Source organism: Penicillium cinerascens, assembly GCF_028974065.1.
Source record: "Penicillium cinerascens strain IBT 15544 chromosome Unknown contig_9_segment0_segment0, whole genome shotgun sequence".
Lineage (NCBI taxonomy): Eukaryota > Fungi > Ascomycota > Eurotiomycetes > Eurotiales > Aspergillaceae > Penicillium > Penicillium cinerascens.
In genome coordinates, this window is record NW_026695296.1 from 94,395 (window position 1) to 110,757 (window position 16,363).

Below are 16,363 nucleotides of genomic sequence, written 5' to 3' on the forward strand. Positions count from 1 at the left end.
TGCCACCGAGCGCTACGACTACAGCACCCTGATGGCCCTTGAGTCCCGACCGAGTACACAACAAGAACCGAAGTAGACCGTGTGGCCTCGGATCGTCCCGTTGCCATCTCTCTGTCCGATCCAACATCGGGCTCTGGCAATGGGGTCTCCAGGGTGGTAGCGGGTCGGGGTTGATCATTCCCCATCCAGCAGCCTCTCCAGGCTCATATTCTTCAATGTCTTTGCGAGACCCTGATGACGATGTTGTCCCTTCGTATTAAGGAATGTAGTAAGACCCTCCGCATGGGATACATGCCATGTGAGAGACTTAACTACATCAGCGCAGTAAGCAGGCAGCACAACAGTTGTTCCTAGTTATTTAACGCTTTTCTAAGTTTTAAATATGCCTAGGGAAAGCAATCAAAAGACATTGGCGCATCTGCACTGAGCCATGCGTTGATGCTGAAAGGCTTATTATATTGATCCTTGCTTCACTGCGAATCTTGCGACGGGCACCTTCCATAACACCCAGGTCCAAATATTAAATACATCCGTCGGATACCTAGACATATACCTTTGCAGCATTGAGACTCGAATTCACGGAGGTTTCTCACTTCGAAACACCCGGCTTGTTTTCTGATGTGTCAAGCTCTCCTCTGCGTTGTGCCTCAAGGGCATCCGAATCTTGCTTTGGATCAAGTTTGTTCAAAACCTTGCTAGAATGCGCCTTTGGTTTCTCAGGTGCAGAAGCGGAAGCCCCGGGACCATGGATACCAGGTTCTCGAGAAGGTTTGCCAGCATCGCCCCAGCTTTTCTTCGGATCATCCCGCTGCTTATCTGGGATAGCGGATGGCAGGGCTTCGGACATTTCGATTGTAGTATGTCGGAAAGAAAACGAGGTCGAGGTTTGACTTTTTTCTCCGTATGGAGCAAGCAGACTTGAAGGGTCGGTATGGTTATTCCAAATTCTGTTGACCTAGAATTTCACACACGCAACGGTACAGTGACCGGTATATATGCTAATTTATTTTCACCTGACGGTCTAGTGACGTCAAGGTACCTCAAGCTTCTTACAAGATGTTCCATAATGCCGTCTAGTGCAATCTACGATATATCTGCACAATCTATGCCATAGTTATTATGCCTAGGGCATTTCCGGCAATTATATATTCGTGGGTATGTACGGGAAGCCGGGGCGTAACTGATCCGGGGTAGGAAGCGTGCCGCCGGGTTTTACTTTATCGATCACGCTGTAATAGATTCGCCACAAGTTGGGCTCACGCTTTTCTTGTCGGCTTCAAAGGAGCGGAGCGTCCTGACTAATTAATCGTCCGGCCGCATTGACCCCATTGTACGATTACCCTGTCATGATTAATAAATTGGCTTGGGAAACCCTAAGCGCGAACCTCGAGTCGACCAATACATTACGAATGGGTGGATAGATGGATGACGTCATCTAACCTCACCCCTCGTGGAAGCGATACGCAGGCTACCATAGGTATATAAACCCGCACCGGATTCTATAGAATGGCCCGTAAACTTGCCTTCGATACTAAAGCGCGAAAGGCCGGAAATAGGGGAATATTGACCGCTACTGTTGAAAAGCCACCTAATTCTGATGAGACTGGTGATTACGGAAGGAGCCAGACATGCGGTCATACCTGTGATTGAGGCCATATTCACAAGCCACAACCATGCACGCTCCGATTCATGAACGGTCAGGGGGGGGGTTACACACTGGATACCTAACCAGAACAATGCGGGCGTTGCATGGGATGTAACACAGACATACCCAAAGTATGTCCTATAGCTGGCACGAATAGCCTCAAGGAATGGAATATGAAGGTCAGCTCTCACAAGCCCATGGAGAAGCCTTGGGATAACATTGCACAGTGCCATAATGCCGTATCTTGGCGGACAGACCAGATGCATATACCGAGCTCGCCGCGGACCACGTTGAAACGGTCACTAGGTCCCCCAGCCGGTACTAGGTGAAGGTTACCCAGTTCATGTCCATTTCTCCGTAGGATCTAGGTCCTGACCCGCGTTGCTCCACACATGTGGTAGGGTGATACTGTCTTGCTTGGGATATTCACGGAGGATGTTTGGCCGAAAGGTCTCCGTAGTGCGCTGCATATTTACCCAAGAGCATCTTACGGAAGATTCAACGTTTTTGCTCTTCCGATTGGCCCTAGCAACAACAAGCCTTCTAAGATTTTGGATAAGATTCCCTAATTAGACAAGCGCGTTCTGTATAGATTTAAAGTTAGTGGATATTTCGAAGTGCGATGAGTATCTGAAATATACATTTGTACCTAGAGGTGGTAATAATATTAGGTAATGGTAATATTCATTTATTTGCTACCAACTAACTACACGCTAATAGGAATACAATCAACTTTCGGTTATAGCATAGCCATCCATGCAAGGGAAACCGCGTGTTATGAGTGAATTAGTTAGGTAAAATTGAATGATGATAAAATACAAATTCAAATAGCCCTGAGCCCTTATGCCGCTTTAGAAAACCATGTAATGTCTTCTTTTCCTCAACTATCTGCGCATTTTGAATAAACCTGATTAATGCTTCAACACAACGAACATGGTCTGTACCGTTCTCTGTGTGCTGAACCCATAATTGTAAGCCATCAAGGGCAGCAAAGATACTAGCATCTGATGTAACTTTTGGCGGTGGGCCATATATATTCATCATCCTCATCATCATAATCAGGCACTCAGTTCCACCTGGTATATGAAGGGTAATATCAGATTGGTCGGACTTATCTGCGTCGTTTTCACCTAAAGATTTTCAAAGATTTTGGGAATTCATCAAATGGTATGACCTGCGCGTCCTCTGCATGATCTGCGAGCTTAATAGTCACCTCATTATACGAGGGCCTTAGATGAAGATCCTCGTAATACACTGACCCTGATCCTTCAGTCTGAATTTAAGGCTGTTTAACGATAGTGCTCTTAATAAACAATTCTGCATAGTCTCATTAGTAACACTGTTCATCTAAACCTGGATCATCCAATATAAGGTATAAATCAGGCTCATTTTCACGCGAGGATTGAAGCCACAGTCAATGATATTAATCATCCGAAGCATTCATTTAGGAGATTCCCCAATTCCTATTCTGCCGGTCTACCTCATACTGGAAGTAGAGATATGATAACGCAACCCAGATAAAAATCCATCCAAAGAGGGTACCGAGCGATAAGCCAAAAGCAAGGTGGAAATCAAGTGTCCATATTATAGCCGATACACTTCCCAGATAAATGCAAATTCCAAAAAGCCACCATAGCGTCAAACGAAGCATCAGACGCCTGAAAGATCTCGAGGCTTCGTATCGACAATTGAACCGTGCACGAAATTCCCGATCTTGTAAGCCATCGACTGCAATGAAGTCTTCACACGCGTAGTATATGAATGGCCGCAACTGTGTTCCTCTTGCGTTGGAGTCGATGCCAATAGGGATTTTGAAAGGTATTGTTGTGACGAGCGTTAAAATCGCAAGGAAAATCATAAGAGCTCCTGGAGAGTAGAGATAAAGTTTGGGAATCTCTTTGCTACTTCCCACCACAAAAGGGATGAGCGCGCAGATCATGGCAACACCATACACCCAGGAAGTAGCACCTAGTTCCCATCGGGACCGAGAGAGAAGAGGAGAACAAACTTCGGGGTGTCGAAGGAGACGCAAAACACGGACTATGAGTATGTAGAGCTCTTCAAGTCCAAATTATGCGATTGCGGCGCCCAAAATGTATCGATCAAGCTCGGGCGGCGGAAGTGGACATTTCGCGGAGACATTTCTATAGGGGAGACATTCCCTTTTCCATTGGTCCTCATGACGCTCATACCACACGTAGTAGATAATGCACGGTACGACTAGGTCAAATATTATAATCATAGGCAGTCCGAGAAAGATGGCTGGATGATCTGCGAATCTGGGACTCTTCAGCGCAAGATTTTCATGCAATGGCCGTACTACTGCAAGCACCTAGTCAGCATTCCTTCCACTGTAAGTTTACAATGCACTTGGTGAGGATACTGTCCGCAGCATGATCGGGATGCTCGATGGTTGAAAAACTCCCATGAGCGGTCATGAATTGCGTCACATCATTATGGCGAGCCATTCTCTCTGCAAAACATAACTCGTAAGGATTTCTGGGGTTTAAAACCTGCCAACGGACAATGACAACAGCTGAGTTGGTAACTGTATGAACCAGTAACTCGAGATGATTCAGCTCCTTCCCTACTCTCCGTGGCTTCCGGCTTCGCGTTCCGGTTTTTGATTGCATTCCCACATTGAGCGTTTTGAAAATCAGTTGCTCCTCTCTCCTAAGGGTGCACATGAACGAGGATTTTGTGTACTCGTATTCATAATTTTCTTCGAGCCATAATGATCCCTATTCGATCAGCTGCTTGGCTGGCTTGATTCGTTTTAGATTCGTATTCGGTTCGTAACTATTCGCAAATATCGCCAAGACCTATCTTTAGGTGTATAGTCGACCCAATGGGACTCCGGCACGTCGCGTCATTTGTCTAGTACAGTGCCCTCCAAATATGATTTCCTTGGACGCGACTATTGAAGAGCAAGTTTCTCGCCGTCGGGTCGCGGATAATTCAGAGTTCTTTCACAAACGGCCACATCGAGCCCAGCGAATCAACTACAGTGCTCTCAATGACAGGAAGACGACAAGAAAGTATGATCGCCTCAGGAAGAATAGCCAGGAAAGCATGACCGACCATTCCACCGGGGTTCGTGGTCATGACCCCACATCGACGGGTCATTATGACGCTCCATCCCTAGTTGGAAGAGACGGCATGGTCACTATCGAACCGTTTTATGTGAAGCTATTACGTCACCATCGCGTGCCGTTCGTTTCCGGTGGACCCACCGGCAGACCTTCGGAATGTGTACAGGCTAAGCTTTTCGGAGCCACGGACTCTCTCAGACCGTTATAAAACCGGACCATTGCCCAACCACTGGGGCAACAGCAGGCCGAGGGTTTGTCTAAACAGGGCGACAAGAGAGCAACTCTAATCGGCAGTTTAGGAAGACAACGTGCCCTGAAAAACAGAGTGTCGGCAATGCCTTCAGCAGACAATGAATTCAAAGGCCACGAAAGGTCAGTCGTCCCTCTCCGTCCTTTATTTCTTGTTCGGTGGCCCGTACTCATATCTGCTCAGCGATGGGTTTCGGAAATATCAGTTCCAACGCCTGGGGCAGGCTCTTGTCCTCATGCTCCATACTTGGAGCGTGATGATCGCATGGGCCATCTTCGCCTCACTCTGGTTCCTACCGCAAGGCCCATTGCTGGCCCTGCTGTACCTGTTGCATATCTTCCTCTCCAGTGCGGGCACTTCCGGTCGCCTCGATCGCCGGTCCAATAGACTCCGCTGCTCATGGTTTAGCAAGGCATTCACTTCCTACTTTCCTTGCGAACTCCACCGGTCGGCGCCTCTTCCCAACTCGAGAAAGTACGTGCTGGGCTACCACCCGCATGGCATTATATGCCACGGGGCGTTCGCATCGTTTGCCACAGATGTCACGGGCTTTTCTACCCTTTTTCCCGGTATCACGAACGTACTTTTGACCCTAGACTCCAACTTCAAGATTCCAATCTATCGCGAATATATCCTCTCAATGGGCTTGGGCGGGGTTTCGCGCAGTTCATGCCACGAGATCCTCTCCCAGGGAGGCAGTGACGGCCGTGGGGCTGGTCGTGCAATAACGATAGCAGTTGGAGGAGCTCGCGAATCACTCTTAGCTAAGCCGGGTAGTATGAAGCTTTTCATTCGGGGGCGTATAGGCTTCATTCGAATTGCTATCCGACAGGGTGCTGACGTCGTTCCGGTGCTTGGATTCGGAGAGAACCAGCTATATGATCGGATAGACTCCGATATGCCACCTTTCGTTTTGAAACTGCAGATGCTCTTGAAGGACTATTTGGGGTGGACTTTGCCCCTTTTCTACGGTCGCAGCTTTTTCGGGGGTGGCTGGGGTTTTATGCCACATCGGGAGCCTCTTCATGTTGTAGTTGGGAGGCCGGTTGAAGTGACACAACAGGATAACCCTGATGCGTCATATATTGAGCAAATCCACCAGGCATATGTGAACGAGATCTGGCGCACCTGGAACGAATGGAAACATAAGCTACCTCTCAATTCTGTCAGCGAATTGGAGCTTCTATGATAGACGGATGGCGGACTGTTGGGCGTGACCGTCTAGCATTGCCCGGAGATAGTAACCCCAGCCTGACAAACGTCTCTTGTGTTAACTGGTAAAGAAGTCGGGTGGTATATAGTGATTTACCGGTGGCCCCATCTGTACTGCTCACCTGGCTTGGGCGGTATTAATTATACCTTGGGCTTATTCTCATTGGTCGCGTTATCACCATGAGTTTTTTGTTGCACCGCTTTACATCGTCATGTCGCGCGCGCTGGACATTGTCAGTGTAAATGGTAATGTACATAGTTGGATGGCCCTGTCCGCCTAACCCTCGATGTGCTTTTGCGGCATTCTTGTCTAATACGTTTAATATGTTTTATCCATCCTAGGTATTGGTAGCTCACTGACTCTCTCCCTCCTTGGCAGGCGCAATAGCATAAAGCCTTTCTGTTGATAGTCAACAGGAGGGATAATAGATATAGGCGGAAAGTAATCTCGCGCTATTTAGGCAAGAATTGTCTAAAGTGCCTATTATTTATCCTGTCCAAGAATGGTAGGTCTTTAGACCGTTTTTTTGGCAGCGAGAGCTAGACTGCGCCAAAGCCCACTGGGCCCATGGGCCGGGCCCAACCCAACCCCTTATGGGTTGGGCCTTGGGCCTGGTTCTTGGGCCCATTGATGGGCTATGGGCTGGGATAGAGAGCCCATTGGGGGCCCAATGGGCCTAAGTGGGCTACAAACATTACAAACATAGCTTATGCAAAAAAACGTGATGTTTTAGGGTGGTAATTTTACTACTAAAAAAAAGGATCGCTAAGAGAATCGAACTTATGCCACTAAAAATTCAACTCTAAGGATAACCACTAAGCTATTCTAACTAAGAAAGGTAATTTTCCTTTATAGGAGCTATTATATAACTAAATTTCTAAGGTATTTACAATTTTTAAGATTAATACCCTATATATCACGTGATTTATAATACTATGTTTTAGATATGTAAATAGCCTATTTATTAAGGTAATTTTTGTATCTAGTTAGATAATTGTATTTTAAATAACGTAATTCCCGGCCGACCTGGCCACCCGGCCGTCCTGGCCACCCCATCCAAAACCGCGTCTTCCTACCTACCTACCTACTTCAACCACCTATTATGCCACCAAAACGCTCTGAATCTTCGCAGAAATTAGCCAATCAGGAGGGCAAGATCTTATTAGCCCTTAATGATATTAAAAATGGCCGCATCAAATCTCTCCGCGCAGTAGCGAAGCTATACGCAATACCACGTTCAACACTACAAACGCGCGCCTATGGCTAAACCTCACGCGCTGAGAAACGCCTATCTAGTCATAAATTGACCCAATACGAAGAGGATTCGCTTACTAGGTGGATTATCTCTATGGATACGCGTGGAGCAGCGCCTAGGCCATCTACTGTGCGAGATATGGCTAATATCCTACTTACTGCGCGCGGCGAGACCCCTCCGCCTAGTGTAGGCAAAAATTGGCCATCAACCTTTATTCAACGACGCGATGAGCTTCGCACATGCTTCTCAAGAAGATATAACTACCAGCGCGCCCTAAACGAAGACCCGAAATCGCTACGACAGTGGTTTGCGACTGTACAACGCGTTATCGATGAGAACGGTATACAATCGGAGGATATCTACAACTTTGATGAGACAGGATTTGCAATAGGTCTTATTTTAGCGCAGAAGGTGGTTACGCGGGCAGAATACTACGGTCGGCGATCTATTCTGTAGCCAGGAAATCGCGAATAGGTTACTGCTATCGAAGCAATCTGCGCGGATGGTTATTCGCTACCGCTATGCGTGATCTTTAAGGGCTAAGTTGCTATTGCGGGTTGGTTTGATAACCTACCAAGAGACTGGCGAATCGAGGTCTCAAATAACGGCTGGACTATCGATAAGATTGGCCTACGGTGGCTACAAAAACTCTTTATTCCAGCGACTACTACCCGTACGCGAGGCAAATATCGTCTATTGATTCTTAATGGCCACGGAAGCTATCTTACACCCTAATTCGACCGAATCTACGCAGAAAACGATATTATATCGCTTTGTATGCCTGCGCATTCTTCGTATCTTCTACAACCGCTTGATGTTGGGTGTTTTGCTATACTTAAACGCGCGTACGGTCGCTTCGTAAGCGATCTTGCGCGTGTAGGCTATAACCATATCGATAAGTTTGATTTCTTGGACGATTACTAACGCGCGCGGCTAGAAGCCTTTTAACTAAATACTATTCGAAATAGCTTCGTGGCTACTAGTCTAGTGCCAATCGATCCAGAAAGGGTGCTTTCAAAGCTTAATATCTCACTCCGAACGCCTACACCACTGGGTAGTCGACTAAGCAGCAGATCGAGCCAATTCACCCCAAAAACGCCAAAAACTGTTATTTAGCTCCAAAAGCAAGCTTCGATGCTTAAGGATCTACTAAAGCAACGGTCAACTAGCCCTCCGAGCCCATCAAAAACTATACTAGATTAGATTATCAAAGGCCACTATATATCGCTACACAACACTACGCTACTAGCGCAAGAAAATGCGAATCTACGCGCAGCGAACGAGAAGAAACGACAAAAACGCAATCGGTCAACTAGGCAGATACCCTATGAAGATGGCCTATAGGTCGAAGAGGGCCTACAGCTAGCTCAGCAGCTAAACCAACCAGTTGAAGGTATTAGGTTAGCATCGTATGCGCAGGGCGATCTGCCTAATCAGCCAGATCAGCCAGCCAAAAGGGCTCCGCCAAGGTGTAGCGGGTGCGGGGTGATTGGGCATAAGATCAATCGTTGTAATAATCACTAGTTTTATATCAATTAATCCGTTTTGGTTGAGATATGCCGATTTAAAATCTTCTAATGGGGGTGGGTGGCCGGGACGGGCGGGTGGCCAGGTCGGCCGGGAATTACGTTAGATATATATATTTATAATACTAATAAAGAAAAGGAATTTATTAGATTTAGTAATATTAAATAAAATACATTATTCTTTAGAAAATATAGGTCCATCGTAGGATATATATATATATATATATTACCCTAGGTGTCGGGATTGGTAGTATATGAAAATAAGAGAGGTAAATAAATGCCTAAGGGTCCCTATGCGGCAGGGCAGTCCTTAGGACAAATATTTGTAGAGAGAAATACTACCTCCCGTAGAGGTCGGCTACTACTGCGGCGTAGTAGCTTACCCCAGGAAGATGGATGTAGATAAAGATAAAGGGTCTCTTTAGTCTCCCTTTATGAGAGAAAGGTAGTAAGAGAATAATTGAGATGAAAGCTCTTGTTTTATTTAGTCTGGTTTCTAGGCTATATTTATAGACAGAAATATTCAGTTCATCTGGCTAATTACCTAAGGTAATATTCGCCCGAGGTAATCTTGCCGTAAACGTGCTATTGCCCGAGGTAGGTAAACGTGCTGTTACCCGCGGCTATAGACAGGATAGGCCTAATAACCTCGGTCCGGTAGGCAAATGGAAAGAGAAAGCATAGTAAAGGCTGAAGTGAGAGCAAAGTGAGAGATAAATAAGAGATAACTGCAAGATCAGATAAAGGCGGTGAGAAATGGCAGAACGGGAATTTCAGCGGGAACTTCTATATTGAATTGGAAGCTCTAGAAATCTGCAGTTATAAATGCAGATACCTAAAATCCTGATACCTACCACTAATGCTTTTTATTATAGTGTTACTATATTCGATCGCTACTAGTCGAACGAAAGTCGCAATTTTCGAGGTGGTAGAGGAAGCTAAGTACGGTCGGCAACCTATAAATCTCGTTTATACTATCCACTAGCTACACTATATAGGCGCTAGAGACGGCGACTAAGTCTAACTAATTAGATAATTCGATTTTCTGTCGCCGTCGACCTTTAAGGCGATACTTTTCTAGTAGATGACGAGAGAGATTCTATCGTGTGTAGCAACAATTATGTATAGTGCAAAGGACAACATTAAAATCCAGCAGGACTTAGAGGCATAATAGAAGTATATCACTTTCTACGTCCACCACAGAAGTTGTTACGCTCTAACTGCGCTTAGACATAATTTAATAGCGAGAGTTTCACCTCGGATGGTAATCAAGAAATAATTTGAGGTAATTAGGGGGGTAGAAGCATTCTGAACAACAGCGGGGTTTCCCCTAAACTTCACCGGGGTCTAGTCCATTTATGGTTTAGCGCCGGGAAGCTTTTGTTAGTAAAGTCGGAGAATCACGCTATAGTTCAACGTAGACTAATTATAGGGGGATCTAGGTTTAAATTTAACGGACCTTCGATAGGGATCTAACTAAAAAAAGCCTACTAGGATCTAGATAGGCGTTTCTACTGGGATAAATAAACTGGCTCCTATAGTTAACGAAACCCTACTCTACTAGGATGAACTGTATCCCACTTACCCCTATAGGATAGGTTTAAATTTAACGGACCTTCGATAGGGATCCGACCAAAAAAAGCCTACTAGGATCTAGATAGGCGTTTCTACTGGGATAAATAAACCGGCTCCTATAGTTAACGAAACCCTACTCTACTGGGATGAACTGCATCCTACTTACCCCTATAGGATAGGTTTAAATTTAACGGACCTTCGATAGGGATCCGACCAAAAAAAGCCTACTAGGATCTAGATGGGCGTTTCTACTGGGATGAACAAACCGGCTCCCATAGTTAACAAAACCCTACTCTACTAGGATGAACTGCATCCCACTTACCCCTATGGGATAGGTTTAAATTTAACGGACCTTCGATAGGGATCCGACCAAAAAAAGCCTACTAGGATCTGGATGGGCGTTTCTACTGGGATGAACAAACCGGCTCCCATAGTTAACGAAACCCTACTCTACTGGGATGAACTGCATCCCACTTACCCCCATGGGATAGAAAATGCGGGTGGAGATCTGGTCAGGTACAAGGCTATTTTGAAATCGGTTTCCAATGTTAGCATGCAGTTTAGAGCCCACAGCCTGTGCGGGTTGGGCCCTGGGGCCGACTTCCGGGCCCATGTGTGGGCTTTGGTGCAGTCTGCTACGAGATAATATAAAGTCGAACGGAGTCATGCCTAGATAAGATAATCACTGTGGGCAAAATTCACAGGATACAGTACCTAATATAACGGCTAGGTGCGTCCAGGCTTGAGTATTATGAAACTTTCCATATTCTTTATCCTTTAGGCATGGCTGGCGTAATTGGGCAAGAGAAATCTGGACTCGGCTTGCTTCAGGGCTGTTCATTTAGAATGCCTTGCTGAAACCTTCAGATCTTACTTTCCATCCATGAATGGGAAATCCAGGCGTGCTCCGATTAGGACATCCATCCCAGCCACCGGCCATAAACGCGACGGCGAAAAGAAAAGCCCCCAGGGAAGGCAAATACGGGAACGGAACCTTGGATCCTCCAGGTGCCAGGCCCACGTCGTCAAAGGGCATATTTTCGTCCAGGAGGAAGTCGATTGCTCGATCGCACTCCTTGAGCCGGGCCGCATTCACCGACAAGAGGCCAAAGTCCCATCCCCAACAGTTGTCGAAGCGCCACGTGTTCCAGATCTTGTCACTGGTCGCTCGCATCATAGCCAGATCCAACTTTTTGCTGCCGGGCAACCACCCATACATCCCAGCTAATGCCGGATGCTCCCAATTGTACTTGGTCCACATTTCCTGGACACCTGGCCACAGTACATAGACACCGTCTTGCGTTGGTAAAGGTGCGAGATGGTTCAGCACTGTGAACCAGGATTTTTCGGGTTCCAGTCCCAATCGATCCCACCATTTCATTGCAACGGCCAGACCAAACCGCCAGTATTCTAGCTCAAAGCTAGAATTGTACGTCACCCGAGGATCGGTGTTTTCTGACACAACGTGTAATGGTGGTCCAAGATCATAGACACGTGTCTCTTTGTTCCATGCCGCATAACTTGCCATGAAGTCAGCCGTAGCTCGGACAACTGGCTGCCATTTCTTCAATGTTTGCCTGGTTGGATGGGCACGATAATCTAGCTCCGCAAAAGCTAAGGGGTGCGGCTGCTGCCAGATCAGGAGGGCATTGATTTCACCTGGCGCCATTTTCCCTTCGGGGTCCGTCATCTTTGGCCAGCGTGCACCTTTGTATCCCTGCGAAGATGCCCGTTGGACGGCTTTGGGAAGAAACCGATGGTATATGTTGAGGCTGCGACTCAGCAGTGACCAGCGGTTGAACAAAGCGAGATATCCAGAGTGCCACCAATTCATCTCCATATGAAATTTCCCGTACCATCCTAGATTGACCAGCCCGCTCTCTTGCGGAGGGCAATCACCCGCTGCATTCACAGCCATGATGTATTGTGCTAAGACTATTCGACGCTCTAATTCAAACCACCTAGGGTCAGAGCTCTCCGAGAGATCTATGGCCCCTCCACTCCGCCAGAATGTTGGCCAAGAGGCTGCCGAGGCCTTCGCAATAACTGAAGCATCGAGTATCTCTATTTCTGGCTCAAAGGTGGCAGAGAGCTTCAAAAAGGACGATGACAATTCGGAGAGCTCGAGGACGTACCGATGGTCCGTTAAATGCTTCACATGACCTTTCTGACTCCAACGGAGGACGACATCGTAGCTTGTGTCATCCACAACGTGCCTCAAACGCGCTCGCGTACTCTGCGATTCCTCAACGGTCGTGCTATGTGACTCCGGTTGGTCCCAAATGCCTGCGTAGGGAGCAGAGAATTTCGATTCTCCGTTACTGAACGGGAAATCGATAAAGACGCTCAATTGCCCGCGGGCAACAAGAAGGGATTCAATTTGGATCGCAATAGCGTCTTGTTCTGGATGGACGCATGTCTCAATCGAAATGTCATGTCCGTCCCACCGCAAAGAACTATGTATCGTCCCTGTCCAAAGATCCAGATGTTGAGTGGCGGAATCGAGGTCGGATTCTAACACCACTCTATCACCAAACCGCAGACCAATCCTACCAAGGTTCATCCGGTTCGGATTGGAGATAAGCCATTGGGACACTGGTGTTCGCGGAGCTGGTATATCATAATTCACTTTTCGACCATGTGTCTCCAAATCCTGTCCATGATAATCTACCAGTGATGACCCTGCCGGGAGTTGGTCGTTTTTCCAGCCCCATTCCGACATTGTGGCAAAAGGCACGAATGTTTGCAGTCCTGAAATATCTGCCCCAAAAGCAAAGCGGCCATTTCCAACCTGCATCGGGGACTGCAGGTTGCTCACAGTCCGAGCAGGATTGTGTCGCCGCACAAGACGCTCTCGATCGATATTGGGCTCCCCATCAGCCAACATGTTAGCCTGGATCAACTGAATGTGAAATGGAGCTATCTGGGATGGATAGGTGGCCCAGGATGGGAAAAAACCAGGAAGTATCCAGGGTGCGCCGTATCATACGTCTGGTAAAGCTGCCAGTATTGATCGGAAAGGCAAAGGTTGAACATCTGCCGAGTAGCGCACGACAAATCATAACAAATGAACATCGCCGTTCTCGAAAGAGCTTCGGGTCATCGTATCCCGAAAGCCGCATTTTATCCAGAATAACCGCGACGGCCCAAAAAAGTCCGTCAATCGCGGCCACTGATCATCGCGAGTGTCAAACCTTGTGAAATCTTTTCGTATTAGCGCCCTCGTAGAGGTGAAGCTTCTCCACTTCCCCACCCTCCTAGTCTGTTCATGGCCGAGCCCCTCATGCCGAGAGAGGCATTTCCTGTCCACAAAGCTTAACATCGCCCTTGGCCAGATAAAAGTAGCTGGTGAGTATCCTAAAATCATCATCCCGGCCCATACTGGAATGTAGTATCTTCTTCAACTTGAGGAATTCCCCTGAATAGCGATTCCACAATGAAGAACATCAGCATCGGCGGACGGGTGTTCCCAACGGTTGTCTGGTACCGTCATGCCTGTCTCCGCAAACTCTATTTTCTAATCGCCGTGATCTGGCTTTCTTCAGCGACTGGGGGTTTTGATGGGACGATGATGAATGGTCTACAAACGCTTTCGTACTGGAATGACTATTTCGACAATCCTAGACCATCCACATTGGGCTTGATGAATGCTATTGTTCCAGCTGGAAATTTGGTGATCAACTTCTTCATGCCCTATATGGCCGACCACTGGGGGAGAAAGAGAACACTTATAATTGGGGATCTAATTCTTTTCGTTGGTATTGCCATTCAAACGGGCTCGGTGAATATGGGTATGTTTATCGCTTCCCGTTTCATCGGCGGCGTCGGCGCCTCCTTTGGCACCGGGCCGTATCTTATCACGGAGCTGGCTCATCCCCAGCACCGAGCCATCGTCACGACGATTTACAACACCTTCTACTACATCGGTGCAATCATTGCCGCATGGGCAACATACGGCACCTTGACCATCCAGAGCCAGTGGGCGTGGCGGCTGCCGTCGATTCTGCAGTTTGTCACACCGATCATTCAGTTTTCCCTCATCTGGTTTGTTCCGGAATCACCCCGGTTTTTGATCAACCGTGATCGGCCTGATGAGGCGCGGGCCATCCTGGAAAAGTATCACGGAACGGCCAGTGGCCCAGAGTTTGTTCAAGCCGAGTTTGACGAGATTTGCCAAACCATCCAACTAGAGAAACAGTTTGCCAAACGTGGTTGGATGGAGTTCTTCTCCACTAAAGGAAACCGTCACCGGTTCGCCATCTGCCTGAGCCTGGGAATCTTCGCTAACACGGCCGGAAACACAATTCTCTCGTATTATCTGCATCAAGTGCTTGACAGCGTGGGAGTGACATCGGCTCGCGAGCAACTCCAGATCAACGGTGCGGTCCAGGTCTACAATTGGGTTTTTGCCCTCGGGATCACATTTTTCGTGGACAAAATTGGACGCCGGCGTCTCTTTCTCATCTCAGTAGGGGGAATGCTTTGTATTTTCATTGCCTGGACTGTCTGCTCCGCCTTCTACTCGGAGAACCAGCAGCCTGGCACAGCCAAGGGCGTCTTGGCGTGCATCTTTCTATACTACACCTTCTACGACCTGGCCTGGAGTGGTCTTTACCAGGCCTACGCTTGCGAGATTCTGCCATATCATCTGCGAGCCAAGGGATTGGCTATCGTCGTTATCGGAGCGTACGCCGCTGCATTTTTCGGCAACTATGTCAACCCCGTCGGTCTCGCCAATGCCGGATGGAAATACTACCTTCTCTATGACTGCTGGCTTGTTGTGATCTTCGTCACGATCTATTTCCTCTTTGTTGAATCCAGGAACACCACTCTGGAAGAGATCTCTGTGATCTTTGACGGCGATGATGCCTTGGTTGGCGGCGGGGTTGAAATGAGCAGACGCGAGAGAGAGTTGGACGAATTGAAGCCCAGCGCGGTGCATTTTGAACAAGCTGACCCGTGAAGCGAAATCAGAATGTCTTTCTAGCCAGTGATCTCCCGCCTCGAGCGAAGTGTCTTGATGGCTTGCTTTTGCGGCAACTCGCTTTGAAGACTGAATGGTGCTGGTCAGCAGGAGACGAACCCTGGTGTTTCTCAGGTCTGTGGGGCTAGTCTGGTGGCGTATCTTAGTGACACTCCATGGAGCTATTTCCTACGGGGGTCTGTTTGGACAAAATCACAAATCCCCGTTTTTTATGTTAATTTTGACTTTCTACCGGTCAGTAGCTCATGCCCAATTTATAGCCATATAATTTTGTTCTTTCAAATGAAATAGGGGCTGATAAATATGGGATAATAGTTAAAAACCTACATGTAGCCCTCACTTTTCCTGCTGAGGTCCTCGGGGCGAAGTCTACCCTACGGGCCCCCGTGGTTGAGCCTTTGCTAAGGGCTACTAGAGGATTACTCTCGGGACTATAACTAAACTCAAACATACATTTACTAATAATCGGCTATGCGGCCTTATAATTACAGAATATACGTAAGTTATCTTTGTATTCCCAATAAGAAAGCAATCGGCGGAGAACTAGGTGGGAAGTAATAGGAACCAAAATCTAAGAAACTGGGAGTGGAAAATATGCTATTGTGATTTTGCCCAGATAGGCCGCCGTAGTTCTGTTGATGGTTCAAGAATCGTCCCGTTGAGCCTTTGAACAGCTGCTACAAGGACACGGAAAACTCCTTAAGAGTTAAACACACCCTTTAAAATACTCGAGTAACGTATAATATTGATCAATGTAGTACGTATATGTTTCGATTTCTAGGACTGTATCTGTAGCTCAGGAACATGAAGTCATGCTCGGTCA

General features: G+C 47.3%; 4 protein-coding genes across 4 annotated transcripts; 2 read left to right on the forward strand and 2 right to left on the reverse strand.

Annotated features, from left to right (window-relative positions):
• Positions 1-589: 589 nt before the first annotated feature.
• N7498_006841 (uncharacterized protein) lies at positions 590-847 on the reverse strand (the record flags this gene model as incomplete). Its single annotated transcript, XM_058453903.1, has 1 exon — positions 590-847. The coding sequence occupies one exon, from the start codon at positions 845-847 to the stop codon at positions 590-592; it is 258 nt and encodes an 85-aa protein (XP_058306152.1).
• Positions 848-5,071: 4,224 nt separating this feature from the next.
• Positions 5,072-6,176, forward strand: N7498_006842 (diacylglycerol o-acyltransferase; the record flags this gene model as incomplete). Its single annotated transcript, XM_058453904.1, has 2 exons — positions 5,072-5,109; positions 5,171-6,176. The coding sequence occupies 2 exons, from the start codon at positions 5,072-5,074 to the stop codon at positions 6,174-6,176; spliced, it is 1,044 nt and encodes a 347-aa protein (XP_058306153.1).
• A 5,221-nt stretch (positions 6,177-11,397) lies between these two features.
• On the reverse strand, positions 11,398-13,443 carry N7498_006843 (uncharacterized protein; the record flags this gene model as incomplete). The annotated part of the gene is made up of 1 exon (XM_058453905.1): positions 11,398-13,443. One exon carries the CDS (start codon positions 13,441-13,443, stop codon positions 11,398-11,400), a length of 2,046 nt encoding a protein of 681 aa, XP_058306154.1.
• A 549-nt stretch (positions 13,444-13,992) lies between these two features.
• Positions 13,993-15,519, forward strand: N7498_006844 (uncharacterized protein; the record flags this gene model as incomplete). The annotated part of the gene is made up of 1 exon (XM_058453906.1): positions 13,993-15,519. One exon carries the CDS (start codon positions 13,993-13,995, stop codon positions 15,517-15,519), a length of 1,527 nt encoding a protein of 508 aa, XP_058306155.1.
• Between the last annotated feature and the right edge of the window lie 844 nt (positions 15,520-16,363).